General features: G+C 43.7%; 2 protein-coding genes and 1 pseudogene across 2 annotated transcripts; all 3 read left to right on the top strand.

The window, feature by feature from the left end:
- The first annotated feature begins 548 nt into the window (after positions 1-548).
- On the top strand, positions 549-1,490 carry LOC127030910 (olfactory receptor 6F1-like). The gene has a single exon (XM_050917605.1). It carries the CDS (start codon positions 549-551, stop codon positions 1,488-1,490), a length of 942 nt encoding a protein of 313 aa, XP_050773562.1.
- Positions 1,491-10,649: 9,159 nt separating this feature from the next.
- On the top strand, positions 10,650-11,603 carry LOC127030911 (olfactory receptor 10A7-like). The gene has a single exon (XM_050917606.1). The coding sequence runs from the start codon at positions 10,650-10,652 to the stop codon at positions 11,601-11,603; it is 954 nt and encodes a 317-aa protein (XP_050773563.1).
- A 7,602-nt stretch (positions 11,604-19,205) lies between these two features.
- Positions 19,206-20,171, top strand: LOC127031153 (olfactory receptor 10A7-like; annotated as a pseudogene).
- The last annotated feature ends 973 nt before the right edge of the window (positions 20,172-21,144 follow it).

Consider the following 21,144-nt stretch of genomic DNA (forward strand, 5'->3'; position numbering starts at 1 on the left):
CTTGGTCCTGCTGTAAATTCAGGGGACTGGGTTCAATGACCTTTCATTGTCCCTTCCAGTTCTATGAGATAGGTATAGCTCCACATATTTTAACTGTCAAAAAACAAAGCAGTTCAGAGTGCTCACACTCTTTATCTAGCTATCCCATATGCTCCCTCTATTCTTCTTAACCTTTGAGGATAGGACAAGAAGCAACAGGCTTAAATTTAAGCAAGGGTCATTTAGGCTAGACATTAGGAAAAACTTCCTAACTGTTGGAGAGGTTAAGCACTGGAACAAATTGCCTAGGGAGGTTATGGAATCTCCATCAATGGGGATTTTTAAGAGCAGGTTGGATAAACACCTGTCAGGGATGGTCTTGATAATACTTAGTCCTGCCTTGAGTGCAGGGGACTGGACTAGATGACCTCTCGAGGTCCCTTCCAGATCTATCTATCTATCTAATCTATCTATCTATCTCAGTGACTCTCAGGATTTGACTCTGCTCTGGAAATCCTCATATTAACATATACATTTTTTCTCCTGTGGCTCAAACAGCTGCGAGCACCATGGAAGGGGCTAACCAAACTGAAGTGACTGAGTTTATTCTCATGGGTTTCTCTGCATCCCCGGAGCTACAGTGGATCCTCTTTGTGATGTTCCTGATCATCTATCTGCTGACCATTGCCACCAACACTTCCATCATTGTCATAGTCAGGAGTTGTCCAAGCCTCCACTGCCCTATGTATGTGTTACTCAGCAACCTCTCCTTCCTGGAGATCTGGTACACCTCAGTCACAGTGCCCAAGTTGCTGGCTGGGCTTCTGCCAGAGAACAGATCAATCTCTGTACGTGGATGCATAGCCCAGATGTTTTTCTTCTTCTCCATGGGTTCCACTGAGTTCTTCCTTCTAGCAGTGATGGCGTATGACCGCTACTTGGCCATCTGCCACCCCTTGTGCTACTCCACTATCATGTGCAACATCTTGTGTCTCAAGCTGTCAGTGGTCGCTTGGGTGTCTGGCTTCTTGGCCTCCTCTGTCCTCACTGTGTTCATGTCCAGGCTGTCATTCTGTGGTCCCAACGAGATTGACCACTTTTTCTGTGACTTTGTCCCTCTGGCCAAGCTCTCCTGCTCAGACACGCATCTTAGCAAGCTCGTGTGCTTTACCCTGACATGCACCATAGCCGGGACCTCCTTCCTCCTCACCACTGGTTCCTACAGCTGCGTCATACGGACAGCATGGCGGACGCCTTCAGAGGGTGGGCTCCAGAAAGCTCTGACCACCTGTGGTGCCCACATTGCGGTCACAGGCATATTCTATGGCTCAGCACTTTCTATGTATGCCCGCCCACCTGTGATGGAGTCCTCTAACATGGACAAGGTGGTGTCACTCTTCTACTGTGTCCTGACCCCACTGCTGAACCCCATCATATACACCCTACGGAACAACATGGTGAAAGAGGCACTGAGGAAATCAGTGATAACCTCAGGATTATTTAGGGTCTAAGGAAGAACTTTCCCCGGGTGGCTTCATTATGTGGAGTGGTACCAGGAACTACATCAATCACAAACCTCACTGAGGTTGGGTGGGAAGCAACCTTCAATTAGGATGAGTTAAGTAGAAGCCTCTCACCTAAGGCAAAAGGAGGTTGTGATCCTGCTCAAGAGTTTGGACTGAGTGGATGGAGGGCTATTACTGAGTTTTGTGTGTGTGTGTGTGTGTGTGTGTGTGTGTGTGTGTGTGTGTGTGTGTGTGTGTGGGGTGGGGGAGGGGAGGGCAGAACACATAGAAGCTGATAACATACAGGAACAGAAAGAGAGGCAGAGGCAAAAACTCAAAAAAGTCAAGCAGTAGCTCGTGAGCCTATCGAGACTCTGGGAACAGCTAGAAAGAGAAAGTTTTTTGCCTAAAGAGGTTTGAGGCTGTAAGCCTCTTTTGTTTGTTCTTGTTTTCTCTTGCGTTCAGAGAAGTAGGACTTTGTACATTCCTTGTAAATAAACAAGATTGCATCAAGGAAAATACTTCCATCTGTAATGTCTCCAGGGTCCCAAAATATAACTAGATACTTTTTGATTCAAAAGGGGTCAGAAGTATTTGATGAATGCAAAACAATGTTATTCCAACACTGGTCAGCTCTGTAGATGGTATACAGTTCCAGAGAATGGTGTGATGCCTTGTAAACAACAATGCAGACAAGGCTGGAACTCAAGATGTGTGGGAACTTATTTGTTTGTACTTTTGGTAGAAGCTGATTTCTACAACTGCCAAGTAGGGTGAAATCCTGGATTTACTGACTTCAGTAGGAGTTTTGCCATTGATTTCAATCATGCTAGATTTTCACCCCTCCTGTTTAAGAAGGTCTATAATCACAGATACTGAGTCTACTGCTGATTGGGAATTTTCCATCAAAATATTTATCAATGGAAAATAAAGTTTCTGGAAAACTTAAATCTTAAACTTAAATCTTCCATAGGAAAATTTTGATTTTGCCAAAATATTCTCATTTTCCTGCTCCAATTCCTTTTTAAATTATCTCTCCACAGTGGAGGATTTCACCTAGTGAGACAGAGGGAGCCCTGCACCAGAATAGCGCAGAGCACACACCTGATAGCTAGACAATTCTAACCATTAGAGTGTGAAGTTCTGCAATCGCCCCCCATGAGGAGCAGTGGGGGCAGAAATCCTAACTTGCCTCAAGACTGAGCTTGATAAGTTTATGGAGGGTATGCTCTGTTGGGACTGCCTACAATCGCATGTGGCATATCTGAGCCTGTTAGTAGAAAATCTGCCCAACAGCCGGTGACGGGTCACTAGATCGGGAGGGCTCTAAGTTACTACAAAGTATTCTTTGGCTGGTAGGTCTCACCCACATGCTCAGGGTCAAACTGATAGCCATATTTGGGGTCAGGAAGGAATTTCCCCCCAGGTCAGACTGGCTGAGACTTTTTGGGGGAGGGGGAGGGTCACATTTCTCTGCAGCTTAGGATATGGACCAGTTGCAGGTTTAAACTAGAATAAAAGGTGGATTCTCTCTACAATTTATATTCTCTCTATAACTCTCCATAAATCATTATGTGAGTGTGACATTGCACTGCATATGATTCTATGAAAATATGATAATAAATGTGACTATAATGTAACTGGAATATGCTTCATTCAAAAGGTTTCTTGTAAGGTATCATTACAAAGATTATAATCTACTGAGTGTGGTTATCCTGTTTGTATGTATGTATCATTCTTGTATCTGAAACTAGAAATATGAAATATAACTCTGAGGTCCTATTGTAATTGTGCAAGGTGTGGGCCATTCATGGTGGCTTGGAATCTTAATGGCTCCTATTAACCAGGACAATTGGTTGTAAATGGCTCTGTTTACTTTTAAGTCTTCCTGTAGACATGTGTGCTGGCAAGTGGTTAACAAAGTCTTCCAGTGACATGTGATCATGTCACTCACCTGGACTGGAATGCATCTTTAACCTGGAGCTTTTCCATTTAGAAGGAAGGGTGGGAACCCAGAGAGGGACAAAGCATTCCTGCCTCGTGCAAAATATATATAAGGGGGTGGAACAGAACAAAGGGGGCTGCAGTCATGAGAAATCCCCTAGCTACCACCTGAGTTGGAACAAGGACTGTACCAGGGGAAAGGATTGGGCCCAGACTAGGATGTTGTCCAGTCTGTGATAGAAGCTAATTGAAACATCTCTGAGAGTGAGATTTTATCTGTAATCAGTTTTCTTACTGTATTAAGCTTAGACTTGCATGTTTTATTATATTTTGCTTGGTAACTTACTTTGTTCTTTCAGTTATTACTTGGAACCACTTAAATCCCACTTTTTGTATTTAATAAAATCAGTTTCTACTTAATAATTAACCCAGAGTATGTATTAATACCTGGGGGTGGGGAGGGGAACAGCTATGCATATCTTTCTATCAGTGTTATAGAGGGTGAACAATTTATGAGTTTACCCTGTGTAAGCTTTATACAGAGTAAAATGGATTTATTTGGGGTTTGGACCCCATTGGGAACTAGGCATCTGAGCGCTGAAGATGTTAAGATGTTTTCAGTTAAGTCTGCAGCTTGTGGGGGATGTGGTTCAGACCTGGATCTGTGTTTGCAGCAAGCAAGTGTGTCTGGCTCAAACAAGGCAAGGTACTGAAGTACCAAGCTGGCAGGGAAAACAGGCTCAGAGACAGTCTAGGCACATCGATGGCAGTTCCAAAGGGGGTTCTGTGATCCAGCCCATCACAGTGAGGATGTCGTAAACTCATCCACAGGTGTATTAGAGCAGTGGGTGGGTGAGATTCTGCAGCCTGCAATGCACAGAAGGACAGATGAGATGATCTCGATGATCCCTTCTGGCCTTACCGTCTATGAATCTAACAGATCTGTTCAAATCCATCCTTCCACTCCGCAATTGTGGAGGTGGGGGGACTTGAACTAGGAGCCTCCCACATCTCAAGTGAGTATGCTAACCACTGGGCTAAATGTTAGGAGGGATTATGTTTTGTCCCCTTCAAATGACATAGGTGCCTAACACCAAGAGATGGTTGGCAGCTGAGAATCTCAAGCAGAGGGAGGTGCCTCCCTGCCAATGGGATTAGAAACTTGTCTGTAAAAGAGGACACCCCTCTCCTGGTCACCTCCTTGTGGCATCTCCCCACCTAGCGGACTGCCTTTTGTGAGTCACATTTGTAGTGCCTATCTCTTACTCATTGCATAGGGAGCTAAGGCACCAGATTCATGCTTTGTGAGCCCCAGTGATTCTCCAGCTTCCTAAAAGCTAGGCATGGTGACACTCAGCCTCACCATACCCAAGTGGTTTTGTGAGTCTATTCCTGGGTGCCTAATTTGGGGGTGTGGGCTCCACCAGGCAGAAGAGTATCTGAAATGGAGGCGATGAGACTCTGAGTCTTGAAACCCCTTATTCTCCCTTGTGAGCCTAGCCCTTACTCTCCAGAATTAAAGAGGAGTCTCTGGAGGACAATTGAGAAGTCCGTCTGTGCCCTCCTGGAGAGCCTTCAGCACCTCTGCAGTTCAGGAAATGATGTCTTTCTGTTAGGTTAAACCTGGTCAACAATTATTATGGTGACAAACAACACAAAACAAAGAAGGATTGATACTCATTGCAGTGCAAACCTCGGATAATTCCAGTGATGTCAGAGGACTCACATCAACATAAATGACCAAAGAATTATGTCCAGTGTGACCATATGATGTATCAGTGTTAGATACTAGGGCTTGTTCCCTCTACCAGGGCTGGTTCAGAAGGGTGCTTTTTGTAAAAAAGGTGACAATATGTAACCATGACACTGAGGTGGAGTTTTAATTTCAGAAAATCAGGATATTCATCATAATTTCCATTTCCAAAGCAAATGTAACTCTGTGACCTTGCAAAGGAGCAGCAGAATCAAATATTGTATTTCATCACCACGGAGAAATGTCTATACATTTTTTACTCCTGCATCCTTCAAAAAAATAACAGAAAATGAAAGAACAGAAGTGTTGTATAAATGTTAATTATTTTCAATGACAAATTAATGTAGTTTTGATGGGTAGACACAGATCTAGATGATACAGATCAATATAATTGGAATGAGGGCTTTCAAAGGGTTCCATCTCTCACTCACTTTAATGCTTTATTATATTTTTCATTGGAAATTACTGTTGCTTTTCAATCAAAGGTAAGTCCCTAAACTACCTTTGTTTCTTTGACAATGTCCTCTCTAGACTCAAAGAAAAAGTCATACACAGAGAGAGCTGAAAGTATTATTCCCATTGACGTTGATCTGAGGATGAATTTTCAGTATCAACAACAAATATCAATAAGGGTTCAGTTTGGTATTTTCAAAATGGCCTAAGGGAATTAGGTGCCTAAATCATATTGTATATCCATGAAAGTTTGGTGCCTAACTCCTATTTCTGCTTCTGAAAATCTCCCCCTCTTATCCCTATGAAAGTCAGTGGAATATCAGTAGCTAAACCCTTTAGGTGGTTTAGAAAATCCAAGCCTATGAAGTCAATAGGAATTTCACCTCACTAAATTGCAGAAGAACATCAGGAGCTTGGCCTTATGGGATGACAATTATAATCATTGAAATGTCAGGCTGGAAGGGATCCCAAGAAGTCATCAAGTCCAGCCACTGTGCTGAGGCAGGACCAAATAAAACTGGACCATTCCTGGCAAGAGTTTGTGCAACCTGTTCTAAAAATCCTCCAATGACGGAGATTCTACAAGCTTCCTTGGAAGCCTGTTCCAGAGCTTAACTACCCTGAGAGTTAGGGAGTTTTTCCTCATATCTAAGCTGAATCTCCCTTGCTGCAGATTAAGCCCATTGTTTCATGCCCTACCTTTTGTGGGCATGAAGAACAATTGATCCCTGTCCTCTTTATAACAATGTGTTTGAAGACTGTTATCAAGTTCTCCCCCAGTCTTCCTTTCTCAGGATTAAAGTTGCCCAGTTTTTTCTGCTTTTCTCATAGGTCAGACTTTCTAAACTTTTCATCATTTTTGTTGCTCTACTCTGGACTCTCCTGTTTGCCCACATCTTTCCTAAAATGTGACTGTAATAAAATACAGCCCAGACTTTAAAACTTACCTGCTCTTCTAGGAGCCTCTTTGGTAGGCTACTCTCTTCTGAGACCCCTCTTCAGTCCCTTCAGTGCATCCCATTCATGGCAGGCTCATGCCTCCACTTCTTTCTGGGGTGGGGAGCCCACAATCCTACCACTCTCTGACTGTGTCTTTTGATTACTCCTCCCTGGGCTCCAGCTGGGACACTTGGTAGGTCCAGATGGCCTTGGACCTGGCTGGAGTTCCCCTTTGGAGGCCTGAGGTCAGGAAAGTTTTCAGTGAGACAGAAGCAGAAGTATTTCTCCAAACAGTGCCCAAAGCTTAGAAAAGTAGATTTAAAATACTTATAAACCCATTGTCTTTCCTACAGTTGGCATTCCCTGCCAGTTTCTATGTAGACGTAACTCAGCCTTGGTGGTCCCTGTTCTCTATGGGCACCAAATTACAGCTTTTCCACTACAGCTCCTGACTCTCTGTCTCTCTTTCTTGACTCTGATGTCTAGGCCAAAAGCTTTTAGCAATAACTCTCAGTGACAGCAACAGTACACATCATAATGGAGCTGGGGTGGTGTCAGTGATGGAGCACTGTATCCATGTCATCATAACCACACCAGCACACTGGGAACTAATTGCCCACCTTCTTGGCACTCTCAGGACAGACATGAGAACTCACTGGACTATGGGTAGTTCTTAAAACCTCTCTCACCCCTAGAGTGGCTTCTTAAGGACAGAGTTGAGGCACACTGGCAGGGAGTGAGTGTAGGGAAATTCAGAGAGCCGTTGCCATGCTATATGTGACCTACAGAAAGCCAAGGATGGCATCCTCCAGAGATATCAGCTCTTCCTACCTATATAGCTGTTGTGTGTTTCATAGTCATTATTTATATTTCAGGAGCAACTTTGGAGCATTGCGACAGGTAACTTTTTTAGATGCCAAGAAAATCACTGGGATTCTGAAAGCCTCAGTTCAATCATCCAGTCTCCTGTACAATGAAGGGAGTGAGGTAGGCACCTAAAAATGGGATTCACAAAAGTCAGAGCACTTAAGGGTTCCTTGTGTAGGCCAGCCAATGGGAGATATCATCAAGGTTCCCATCTCTGCTTGGGATGCTCAGCTGTGAGCACTCTCACCTCCTTCATAACTCTTTACTCAGTCATTTGGAGTACTCACCTAGGAGGTGAAAGACACAGCTTCAGTTTCCACCTCTGCATTAGGAGTAAAGGGACTTGAACAGGGATCTGCAATTTCTTGGAATAGTGCTATTACCGCTGGGCTGGGGGATATTCTGATATGAGGTTCCCCAGTCTCTCCTGCTGAAGCCTTTCCACGCTGGATAAATACTTAAATAGCCATTGGGCCAGAGAGAGAGAGAGAGAGAGAGAGTGCAAGTGCACGACTCTATAGACTGGTGGAAGGTGGGCAACCCATAATCCACCTGTCTGCTCCAATGAGTCTGTTATATGGCTCTAGAATGAGGGATGGTTTGAAACTGAAGGTCAGACTCCAATAATGAATTAATAGCAGCAGACACTCTTTTTAGCCAACAACATTCAGGTGGACATACATTTCTCTTCTGGAAACCTCGTATTGAATAGGTGCTTTTTTCAATGTGTCTGCAGAGAAACACTGTGACAGCTCATAGACTCCAAGGTCAGAAGGGACCATTATGATCATCTGGTCTGACCCCCCTGTGTAACACAGGCCAGAGAAATTCCCCAAAAGAATTCCTTTTGAAAGACTGCTTGGAGGAACCCTCCCTGTCTTTGACTCCCACGTGTTGGCCTGTGTAGGAGGTGTCCAGCAAACAGTAGAAAAGCTGCTCTCTTTTCCTTCAAATCTTAATGCCATGGAGATGCCAAGAACTCCTGTGAATTTGACAGGAGTCGCTCATGGATCCCAGTGGTCGATTTAGGCCTAGGGAAGGCTGGTGGGATGGCAAAGGAGCAGACACACAGGATCCTGGGAGAGGAAGAGAGAGAAGGAAGCTCATAGCAGTTTGGGAACATCCAGAAAAAAAGATGAGAGAAGAAGGGTAGGGAGAGAGGAGGAGTAGGAAGAGAGAGAGAGAGAGAGAGAGAGAGGAGATATTGGGACAAACTCAGATATTATCCTGATTACATAGATCTATAGATTGATATGTAAAATAACTCTGGGATACCCTCTTGGCAATGACAGCCCAATGTCTGTGATGTGATTTTTCATCAAGGGAGCAATGCACCATGACACCATCCTTGCAATATAATGGAAAGGGGACCCTGGGTCTTTACAGCTTAATTGAGAGACAAGTTCACTTTTCCCATTTCCAACCCTGCACTCCACCGGTCTACGATATACCAACCCTTCGCTCTGTCAGATAGAGCCTGTGATTCTTTTGTTGAAAGAATGAGCTCATCATCTCGTGTTTGTCAGGGGAGTTTGGGTTGCCTGGCAACACCCCAGCAGAGTCTCTCTGAGAATATTTTCCCAATGGTCACCAGAATCTGTATAAACAATTGTTCTGCAGCACTTGGAGATCCATGAAAGATTGTGACAATCCATTTCTGGTAAGGTGAGTTAGGAGTTTTCATGGTTGAAATGAATATACATTAGTAAAAATTTGAACATAAACAGTCTTCATTATAAATATAAGAGCTCAGAATGGTTAAGGGAGTACAGCACTCAAGCAAAACAACAGGTATGATATATCAACCAGACAAGGGAGAGTTACAATAGCTCTAATTTCTAGCTTTGTAAAATAGTGAAGTTTTCACTGCCTTTTCCAGCAAATTCATTCCGTACCAAAGAATAATATTTTCTCTCTTGTGTTTTCATGACCATGAAAGAGATTCTGACTGTACATTCCTATTTGATTGTATATTCATATATGTATGGCCACCTGAGTGTGATAATGCGTCAGTTTGGGTGTGCTTGTCGATGTGTGTGTGATTCTCCTTGCAGGTTGAAACTGAGATTTTCAAATACCCCTAAGAGATTTAGGTGCCCAAATCAAACTGAAAATCTATGGGATTTGAATGTCTAACTCCTCTGGACTCTTTCGAAGATCTCAGCTTTATATCTTTGTATGTTCACATCTCTTTGCATTCCGTTATACTTGTTTGTGGATCTGTAGACATTTGTTTGTTTGTCTATGTTTGTGCATACACCATTGTGCTTGTGTGTGTACATTTGTATCTGATTCAAATTGTGTCTATGCATTCAATTTTCTGTAAGTATTATTGTAGCACCTGGGAGCCCTGTAATATCCAAAATCACAAAGCTAAGGTTGAATTGCATGAGAACTGGGGAGAAGGAATTCTTGGATGGGGGGATCTGGTAATGGAAGGAGCTTCCAGAGGAGATTAGATGCATTCAGAGTCAGATGAGGTGAATCCATTTTCCGTCTTTAGGAAACACTGTAAAACCTTTGGAAAAGCTTTTCCACTTTAACAGGAATGATCCTCATACCTGCAACACAATGCTTCCTCCTGGCCTCTGATGTAGGATTCTGTGACACCTACTTCAACTTTCTTCCTCCTCTCCCAAAATCCAAAACCAAGAAAACCTACCACGAGATGAACTGGTATCTCAAAAAGGGAGGAATGTCCAAACACTTTGAAGTCAACTAGGTACTTCTCTATTGCTATTGATTTTATGGAAAAGGCTCTCAGATGCTATAGAGATGGGTGGAAGGAGAGAGAGAGAGAGAGAATGTGTTTATCTCTTTGAGTGCCTAAATATTTGTCTATTTATGTGAATCTCAAATCTAACAACTAATATACTTGTTTTAACCCATGTGCAAAGTATGGTTAATACTTAATTGTAGAGTACTTATTAATAGTTATACCTTCCTGAATGCTCATGTTTGCTCCCTGGTTAAAAGGTTTGTGGGAATTCATAGAACCGATGTTTCAGGATCTTGTATCTTCCTAGTTTTATATATTTTTAAGTTACAACCAGTTTTGTCTGCCTTAATTTTTGGGTGGTATCATAAGATGTTGAATTTGTGATTATCGGAGGAGGAAATGGGTGTATGGAATAAACATACTGAACATCTCTTAACATATACATTTATTTCCCTTCAATTCTAGTTTCAATTTTGTTTAGGCACAATCCATGGCAGACACAGAAGAGGGGAATCAAACATCCATCACAGAATTCATCCTCCTGGGATTTGGAAATCTCCCGGAGCTGCAGACTCTTCTTTTCCTCTTCTTTCTAGTAATCTACATTGTGACCATGGTTGGGAACATCCTCATCCTGGCACTAGTTGTATCTGTTCAGAACCTTCTCACCCCCATGTACTTTTTTTTGGGAAACTTGTCTTGCTTGGAGACCTGCTACACCTCAATAATCCTACCCAGGTTGCTGTCAAGTTTCCTGACCGGCAACAAGACTATTTCTGTTATTGCTTGTTTTGTACAATTTTATTTCTTTGGATGCTTAGGAGCTACAGAATATTTTCTCTTGTCTGCAATGTCGTATGATAGGTATTTAGCAATCTGCACACCCCTGTACTACACCACCTGTATGAATGATAGGTTCTGCCTCCAGCTGGCGACTGGCTCTTGGGTAAGTGGCTCCATAGCGATGGCCACATTGACAGTGTTGTTGTCACAATTGACTTTCTGTGACTCCAATGGAATCGACCATTTATTTTGCGACTTCACTCCCATAATAAAACTCGCCTGCAGTGACACTCACCGTCTGGAAGTTACTGCTTTCATATCTTCCTCCATATTCACCCTGCCCCCATTTCTATTGACCTTGGCATCCTATATTCATATCATTGCTGCCATCCTGCGAATCCCCTCCACCACCGGGAGGCAAAAGGCCTTTTCCACCTGCTCCTCCCACCTCAGTGTGGTGACAATTTACTATGGGTCCCTAATCATTGTGTACATGCTCCCAGACACCAACAGGCTGAGATCACTGAACAAAGTGTTCTCTGTCTTCTACACCATCTTGACTCCCCTGGTTAACCCCCTGATATACAGCTTGAGAAACAACGCAGTGAAGGAGGCCCTGTGGAAAGCTCTCAGTAAATTGGTGCCCATCACAAGAATTTAGACAGCCTGGAGTAAGGCTCTAAGGTTAAACCAAAATAGAGCCAATCTCCAGGAGTCAGATCTTCAGATGATGCCAACTAGAAATCACCACAGCTCTGCCAGTTTTCCCCTGAAATCAACACAGCTCTGCCAGTATCCATCAGCAGGGAAAATGGTCTTTGGAGTGGGATTCTGCACAGCTCCCATTCCGAGGAGAAATCTGTGCTTGTATGAATGGTCACAATGCGGTCAATGAGAAATCTCATGTCAGCAAGACTGGCTTCAAAAGCTAATGTTTGCAAGATCAGGCTTTTCCAGAAAGAAAGGGTGGAGAGTGGGTGTGACATTCCCCAGGGTGCAATCTGGATAATAAAAGCTCATGTAATGTCCATCATTTTATTAATAATAAATGGTATGCACAAGCCTTGTTATGCAAAATGGAGTTTACCAAATACTTTAATCCAAACACACTGGTGTAGACAAAACAAGAAAAGTTTATTAACCACAAAACATACATTTTAAGTGGTTACAAGCAATGCGACACAAAATCAGATTTGGTTATAAAGAAAAAAAGGTAAAATGCAAATAACATCTAACTTCACAAGTTAAAAGCATTTAAATCAATGGTTTTCTCATCATATTCTTTTTCAGTCCTACTGGCTAGGTACCCTCCAGTAAGGGCCCTTCACCCCCAGTTCTCAGTTCATAAGATGTCATGGATGCCATGGACAGACAAGAAGGGAGAAGGAGTCATTTGGAGTGTCCTTTCCTCCTTTTTTATTTCTTTTCTTCTTTGAGAACCATCTCATGCTGGAGTTCAGGCACCAGCATGTCTGCTTTTTGACAGGAACCGCAATTATCACATTGTCAAAAAGTGGATTTTCACCCCACATTCTTTTTCCTGCCTGATGAATGGCCACTTAAACAGGTGATAGTCCTTGGTGACACCTGGCTGAGTCTCAAGCCTTCCTTTTGCCTCTGAGGATCTGTCTGGACTTGTTCCCTAGTCTTAGAATGTGTTTTAGCATTGTTATATGAATGCATCTTATAACTCTACATACAATATTGCTATATCGACAATAATGCTCAGCAATGTGTGATTTTTCAAATGATTCCTCACAAGACATACTTTGTACAGAAGAGTTCTGTAAAAGGGTGAACCATAGGGGTTCATACTGTCACAGTGGGTGGCCAATATCTCTGGCTGTGTGACATAACTTAAGGTGAAATGAGAAGACAAAGTGAAATCTTCAGAGGGGCACTTCTGATTTGAATGAAACCAAGTGTTGTACATGCTCATTGGCAACTCAGGACCTCATAGGAGTTGATTTCTGAACACATCTCAGTGTTGATTGGTCGGGGAAGAGGAGGAACTACCACAGAAAGGCCTGCTTGTGCTCCACAGCAGATGCTCAGTGCGTGCAGAACCGAAATAATGTACTCCATAGTGCTACCCCTAACCAGTCTCTAGCACTTCCCCTCAACCAACCAGGCCTAAGGGGGCAAGAACTGATTTTGACATTTGGGGTGTCAAAAGTTTGACAGTAGGGGTGTGAAAAAATTTGTCTAGGTGTGCAAAAGATGTATTCTATAATGACATTGACACCCCACTTGGAGTTTCAAAGACTCCTAATTGAGGTAGACTCTCATATGGTGCTCAAGGTCAATGAGAGTTGGTTGACTCCAAATCTTCGCCTTCGTATATTAATGGCAACGTGTCTCAGAATACGCATCCCTTTGCCCAGTGCTTCTCTGTTTGTTCAAAGCTGAACCCTTCTTCAGGGAAATGGAACCAATCACAGACTCTGTCCACCCATCTGTGGTCACTCACAGTCATTGTTGTAGACCTTGACTGTATGGCAAAAATAACACTGCTCTACAGCCAAAATGCTTCTGAAATAAATGTAGTCCAACTTTACTAATTCTGGGTCACTGAGAACGAAAATGATGCTTAAAATTGTTGATTGGCTCTAGTTTTCAAGATATGCTATTGGGTCAGTATATACAACCCTTGACTTGGGAATGGCAGAAGATAAGTGAGTTATAAAGGGAAGGGATCTCAATTGAAACCAGAAAAGACTAAAATACATCTTTGACTGGATCTATGAATAAATCTATGACTGGGTTTGGACAGTACTTGCTTTTTAGGCAAAACAATGAATGATGCAATCTGAAGCTGGTATTGCATCATACATTTTATGAATTGCATCATGTTATTCCTAGAAGTCATGGATGATGCAATCATAATGAAGCTTACATCACTCTGCTGAACAAATTGCCCTATATCAGCTCAGAAATCATATAGTGTCATGCTTTCTTATTTGTCAGTGTTTGATTTTGCAAAGGGACACATTTCTGTTTAGCCAAAGTGAGCAGAGATGCCTCGTACTTGTGTGAACAGTGCAGAAAACTTCTGCTATGTTTGTAGTGAAGTGACTTCTGCATCACAAAAGCGCAGTATAACCACTATGGTTAAGAAAGCCTATCACCTTTATTTTGGCTACAAAATTGGAGATCAGGACAAGAGGTGGGCCCCACACATATGCTGCAACACTTATGCAACAAATCTTCGCCAGTGGTTGAACAGGAAAAGGAAATCTATGCCTTTTGCAGTGCCAATGATTTGGAGAGAGCCAACAGATCATAGCAGCAATTGTTATTTCTGCATGGTGCCTCCAGCTGGGAAAGGTGTGTCAAAGAAGAAAAAGTGGACTGTGCATTATCCAAACATTCCATCAGCTATACGCCCAGTACCACACGGAGAAGGACTGCTGGTTCCTGATGCACCAGAATCATTCTCACTTGAGTCAGACGAGGAAGAGGAAGAGGATGAAACTTCCGGTCCTGAACCATCAATGTCACAGGACCCACATTTTCTCCCATCCTCCTCCTCTGAACCACACCTCCTAACACAAGGTGAACTGAATGACCTTGTCAGGGATTTGGAACTACCCAAGAGTAAGGCAGAGCTGTTGGGCTCCAGACTACAGCAGTGGAATTTCCTGGCAGGCTATCAGGGCAAATGGAGCCCATCAATGCTTGCAGACTATTGCTGGACAGTGACAAGAGATGCTCCATTTAAGGAATACAAGAGACAAGCCAAGAAGCACCAAGTAGACACTGAATAGGACTAAACTATATACAGAATAGTTGTTTGCCTTTTGTTTCATAATACATTTTATTTATATAACCCTTCTGCTGATTTTTAAAGTGTTACATAAACAGGACAGGTGAAATATTATCATGTAAAGCAACCATAAACACATGAAAATACCTAGGTTTACAATTTATGATTAAAACTCTACTATCTATACAATATACATAGACATAAAATGTAAAAACTTAAATATCTTAGAAACAGTAGCCAATCAGTTGTTTTAATTGTTATATTTGAATTCAGCACATCAAAATACATAATAAATATCACATTTTATCTCTGAAACAGACGACTTCTCAAAAATTGTAGACCAGTGTAATGAAGGCTGAGATTGTCAGTCACCCAACTCCTGTAGGCTTTGAATTCAGTTTGGGTGCCTAACTCCATGAGTCTCCTTTGGAAATCGAAATCTACAACCATGGAGGGAGTGAGATCAATGCTCATATGCTCCAATCAGGACAGGAGCTCTATTGATATGGCCACAACAAGAGTATATTTGAAAATATGACCCCCTCCCTGAAGAGCTGTCAGTTAAAGAAGATAGTTGACCTCCACAGGAATGAGGAGAGTGATTACAACATTCATACGTGTGTCGAACCAGATCTCCATTGTGCCCTTTTACCGCAGAATCTGGACTCCCAGTCACCTCACACACTTTAATCACTACACCCACTCCTCTCTCCAAGCTAGGAATTGAACCCAGAAAAGCTGATGATCAGCTATCTGCTCTAAACAGTCAATCTTCTTGAAACAGGCTTCTCTCCAATCATTGGAGAAGAGTCCTTACTATGTAATTCACAAACAAGTTTATAAATCAGAGGTTTCATTATTCTTACACCAGCTCTACTTAATAATCACAATTGGCAAAAATCACAGGCAAGAAAAGACTGTCTCTAAAGGCTGAGATCATTCCTGTCAGTGTCATAACTTTGTCAATTGCAAAGATCTAATGTCTCAGAGGGAGGTGAAGAAAACCCTAATCCAACAAGCATAGCTCTGCACATGAGGACAGAATTTCTCCTGTGGCTCATCAAAGAGATCAGGAGAAAGCTGAAGTAGTAACAGTTCAGACACACTGTCCCACCAATCTGCCTCAGCTCGGCTTTGGGGAGCCTGCATCTGGGTGACCCAGGCTGGCTCAAGGTCCATGACCCTTCAGCATCAAGTACACTCAAGGCCTGTGCACCAGTCAAGGCCTTTGCAGGTTTAGGCTGGGATATTCGAAGGATTGTCCAGTTCACACTGAAAGTCACACTCAGTGGGAATGGTTTGGGAATGGCACTGGAGTGAACATCGCCCTAGCCCCTGGACACTGGTATGAATGGACAAAGAGGTTTGCAAATGACTTCCAAGGTCATTGGTGAATACATTTTACACACTGGGAGCTGGTCTGAAACCCAGTGTATGCATTTCACATGAGACACCAAAAAGCCATCAAGTGGTAACAAACTGGAGTCACTCCTGCCAGGGGACAGATCTGAAGCAGAGATTTAGATATCCATGGTAAGAAGAGCTGATATCTCTGTAGGACACTGTCCTTGGCTTTTGGGAGGTCGCATACAGCAATGCAAGGGCTCTGTGAATTTTGCTACATCCGCTCCCTGCCAATCTGCCTCAACTCTGTCCTTAAGAAGTCACTCTAGGGCTGAGAGGGGAGTTAAGAACTATCCATGGTCCAGTGAATTCTCAGTTCCATCCTGAAAGTGCTAACAAGCTGGGCAATTAGTTCCCAGTGTGATGGTTTGGTCATGATGAAATGGACACGGTGTCCCATTACAGCCTAGTCAGACCTCACACCAGTTCCACCAAGAGCTATGTTGTTGATGTCACTGACAGTTATTGACAAAAGTTTTTGGCCTAGCAATCAATTATATTTCTTCCTGAAATCTATAAATACAAACGATACATTTTCGACATGTACTTGTACCTGAGAAGCTTAGGTAAAGTGTCCAGGCTCTAAGGGCTCAGGTCTTTAGTGCAACAAATACAGCTTAACAGTGCTGAAGAATATATTTACAGGAAATGCTTGGAGAACTGACAGTAAACCAATATTCTTCACCTTGATCAACAAGTACAATTGGCCTTGCAATCTGGACTAGGCCATCTCTGAATGGAAAGGTTGTTTCTGAGTTGCTGAGTTGATTTAATTGATCAAAGTGTTTACAAACAGAATGCAATTACTAGTTCTCCTGGGCACCCATAGTCAGATAGAACCCTGGGGATTTGATCCCAGCAGTCACTGAACTATATAGAAAGGATCTATGTCTAAGATTCTCTAGCAGAGAAGCTTCTCTGCTGCAGGTTAATGGGTTTCAGAAACAAAGCTGTGGATCACAAGTGGGAAGGTAAGTACGAGACAGTTTGGGGCGTATTCCTATGATAGTGTTATGGTCCCAAGATCATTTTCTGAGCCATCAACACCTGAATTGTCTCTCTCTCTCTCTCTCTTTCTCTCTCTCCCCTCACTCTAACATACTCTTATGGATCTAATCTACAGAACTGTCCCTCATCTCTTTCTCTCGGTCTTATACAAGATATTGTGCATCATGTCAAGCTATCAAGGTAACTCTGGGCTGAAATAAATTTGTTAGTGTGTAAGTTGCCACAAGTACTCCTGTTCTTTTTTCTGGGCTGTTAGTTGTTGGTTTGGCTAATGCTTTTCCTCTCAGCACTCTGGGATCTCATTCTCACTCACAGAATGGCACTGTAGGAGGTAGCGAAGCGGGGACTAGTGTGGGGATGCTCTTTAATCATTATTCACAGGGCTGCAAGGCTGTCACAGCAGGAAAGAAGTCAGAATGATTTTGCCATTAATTCGTGACTTTTTGGTGTGTCTCCATGACTCACGCCGCAGTGGGGACTCCTGCAGCTCTGGTCCCTCTGGACTGGGCTCAGCTTCCCACTCCAGGCATTGTGACCAAGTGCACGGGGTCGCAGCGCCTCTCAGGTGTGGGCCGACTGCCCCTCCGAAGCAGACACAACAGCTGCCGATATTCCTGAGGTAAGTGTGGGACAGGGTGTCAGAATCAACAGGCAGCCGGCTGAAGTAGGAGCCAATGCAGGCTGGGAAAGGAGCTGGCTAGCTTAGAAACAGGCACAGTGCAGAAGCAGGAGGCAGGGCCGGCTGATGCGGACTTCCCCTCTGCACAGGGCTGGGGTCAGGGCTGTGGTGCACAGGGCTGCTCCGGGAGGATGATGCCACCTCCCAAAGCTGCCACTAAATCCCTGGTTGTTAGCAAATTTATTGAGACTGCCATCCTGTGATTCTGGATAGAAAATGCCATGACAAATCTGCAGCCCTAATTATTAATAGTGTGCCTGGCCGTGCCATGGGTGAGATGTGTCTGTACCTCACAATGGATCAGATGTTTCACCCTGAGGCCCTGTATGCCCACCTAGCCACAGATGGTACAGCTACCCAGCAAATAATACTCCCTGGCACCGAGTCTCAGAGCCCGGGACATATGACTGGGGAATGCGGGGCTCACGCTAAGTGTGGGAATAGGACAATACAGACATTATTGGGCTCTACCCTCCTAGGCACTCTGGGTTTTTGAGCCCAGTCCCAGCCGGAGTGGGAACTTCTACACTGATGTTTTTAATCCTGCAATGTGAGTTCCGTCAGCACAAATCAGTGGATGAAGGATCTGATGTTCGGTACTGCAGGTTTTTATGTGCGTTGAGTTACGCAGAAAGAGGGGATCCTCACAAAGAGCTACCCAGCAGCTTCTGCTTCAGTATCATGAAGACAGGACCAGAGCCCATGGCTTCAATGGCTCCTGCACATTCTTGTGGGAAGCACACAAACCAGTTTCAACAGGGTGCGTCAGCTCGGGAGCCAGATTCAGAACTGGACAGACACGCGGGTGGAGCTGCGTTTGCTAGGAGAATGTAAGGAAAAGAAAACGCCATCTGCCTGAACTGCCTGCCCCAGCCAGCCCTGCAGGGTGGTGGGAACTAGGTGCACACAGCAGTGTGTGTGGGTCCTACTCTCAGTGTGTGTTTCTACATTTATCACATTCCAGCAGCACAGCTGCACTGATACAGTGCTTCAGTGTAGCCCCTCGCTGAAGCTATGGCCGGGGTCCTTACATCTGCATTGGTAATTGATCACTCTGAGACATAGACACTCGGTCAATGGAAGAGCTCTTCTGTCCACCCAGTGCCGTCTACACAGCAGGCTAGATCAGCTAAGATACATTGCGATAGGGTGCGGAGTTTTCACACCCCTGAGTCACATGTCTTGGTTGGTCCCACTTTTTAGTATAGAACAGGCAGGAGAAGAAAACTCACAAGATGTCAGCCAGAGATGAATAAGATCCAAGAGACAGAACAGCTGATCTGTGTGTATTCAGAGAGATGAGAGAGGGGATGGGGTGAAGCTCACTGCTTAACTGTGACTTTATCTATCTATCTATCTATCTATCTATGTGATACCATGCAAGCTTCTGAGGTATCTAAATACCTATGTGACCTCCACAGGAGAGAGCTATGGAGAGAAACCTAACTGCAGTGACAGAGTTTATCTTTCTGGGCTTCTCAGACCTCCAGAATCTGCAGCCCCTTCTCTTCGTCCTCGTCTTACTCATCTACCTCATCACCCTGATTGGAAATGGCCTTATAATCTCTGTCACGGTGGCTGACCTGGCCCTCCACATCCCCATGTATTTCTTCCTCAGGGACTTGTCAGTCTTGGAGATCTGCTACACTTCGGTCATAATCCCTAAGACCTTGACCAACCTGCTGTCAGAGCGGCAGACTATCTCTTTCCTAGGCTGTGTAGTCCAGATGTACTTCTTCATTTTCTTTGGCAGCACAGAGTGTGGCCTGCTGGCCATTATGTCCTATGACCGGTACGTCGCCATAAGCTACCCTATACCTTACTCACTCATCATGAACAGAAAGGTCACCCTTAGCTTGGCAATTGCAGTGTGGATTGCGAGCAGTGTGGTGGCATGTGAGCAAACGGTGGCCATCTTCACCTTACCCTTCTGCAGGTCAAATAAAATCAACCATTTCTTCTGTGACATCCTCCCAATACTTCGATTGATAAGTACTGACACATCCCTCATCAAGGCCATTCTTGCCTTCCTCACTGTGGTAGTCACAGTCGACCCCTTCCTCTTGATCATAGCCTCCTATGCCAGCATCATTCGCGTAATCCTGAAGATGCGCTCAGGTGAAGGGAGATGCAAAGCCTTCTCCACCTGCTCCTCACACCTGATCACAGTCACTTTGTTCTATGGCAGCCCCTTCATCACCTACATGAGGCCCAGTTCCAATGGCTCCATGGACATCGATCGAGCAATTTCCCTCTTCTATACGATCATCACTCTGACATTCAACACCATAATATACAGCCTGAGGAACAAAGAAGTGAGGGAGGCTCTGAGGAAACTCTTGGCCAGGAGTACGATTTCTTTGTTTTCATAAAAAATAGTTTGTTTTCCTGGTCATTGAGCCACATGGAAATGTCTCAACTTGGGGGGTATCACAAAGGGGAAAATGTCTGTGTCATTGTTTAGAAATGTCATATCTGACTTGGTTTCCCTTTTCAAGTTCATATTGCGGCCAACTGAATGAATAAAGTCAAATCAAAGGAGATTGTAAAGTGAGCTGGTAAGGAAGCCATTGTGGAAAACAACCACTCAGATAAGTCACTTTCAGATCTACCCATTTCAGGGGGTGAAAACAACAATATCTGGGTCATCAGTTGCATCATCTCGGTTAAGTTTTTTTTTCTCTTCGCAAGGCTAAGTCTGAGATAAAAAAACCCTGAAGGGTTAAAAAGTGGTCGACTCTCCTGGAAGCTGACAGGAAAATGGTCCACCCAGGGAGAAGTAACCCAGAGACCCAGTCAGATAATAGTAAGATGACAGGGTTCCCACCTCAGTAAGAAGTGGAGGCATGAGCTGGCAACATAAAAGATGTGTTCTCAGGGAACTAGGGAAGGGTCTCAGAAGGGGGACAACTTTCACAGAGTCCACATTCAATATCTGAATGTATTTTATTACAGTCTTGCTTCAGGAAAGATGTGGACAAATGGGAGAGTCCAGAGGAGAACAACAAAAATGATCAAAGGTTTAGAAAGCCTAAACTATGTAGAAAAGTGAAAACAACTGGGCATGTTTTGTCTTAAGAAAATAAAGTACTTAAACTCTGGAATAGGCTTCCAAAGAAGGTTGTGGAATCACCCTCTTTGGAGGATTTCAAGAACAGTTTGGACAAACACCTGTCAGGGATGGTCTAGTTTTACTTGATCCTGCCTCAGTGCAGGGGCTGGACTTGACTTCTGGATGTCCCTTCCAGCCTGATGTTTCTATGACTACAATTGTAACCATAAGACCCAACTCCTGAGACCCTTCTTGAATTTAATCAGGCGATACCCCCATTGACTTCATAGACT

Source organism: Gopherus flavomarginatus, chromosome 11 (assembly GCF_025201925.1).
Source record: "Gopherus flavomarginatus isolate rGopFla2 chromosome 11, rGopFla2.mat.asm, whole genome shotgun sequence".
NCBI classification, from domain to species: Eukaryota; Metazoa; Chordata; order Testudines; family Testudinidae; genus Gopherus; species Gopherus flavomarginatus.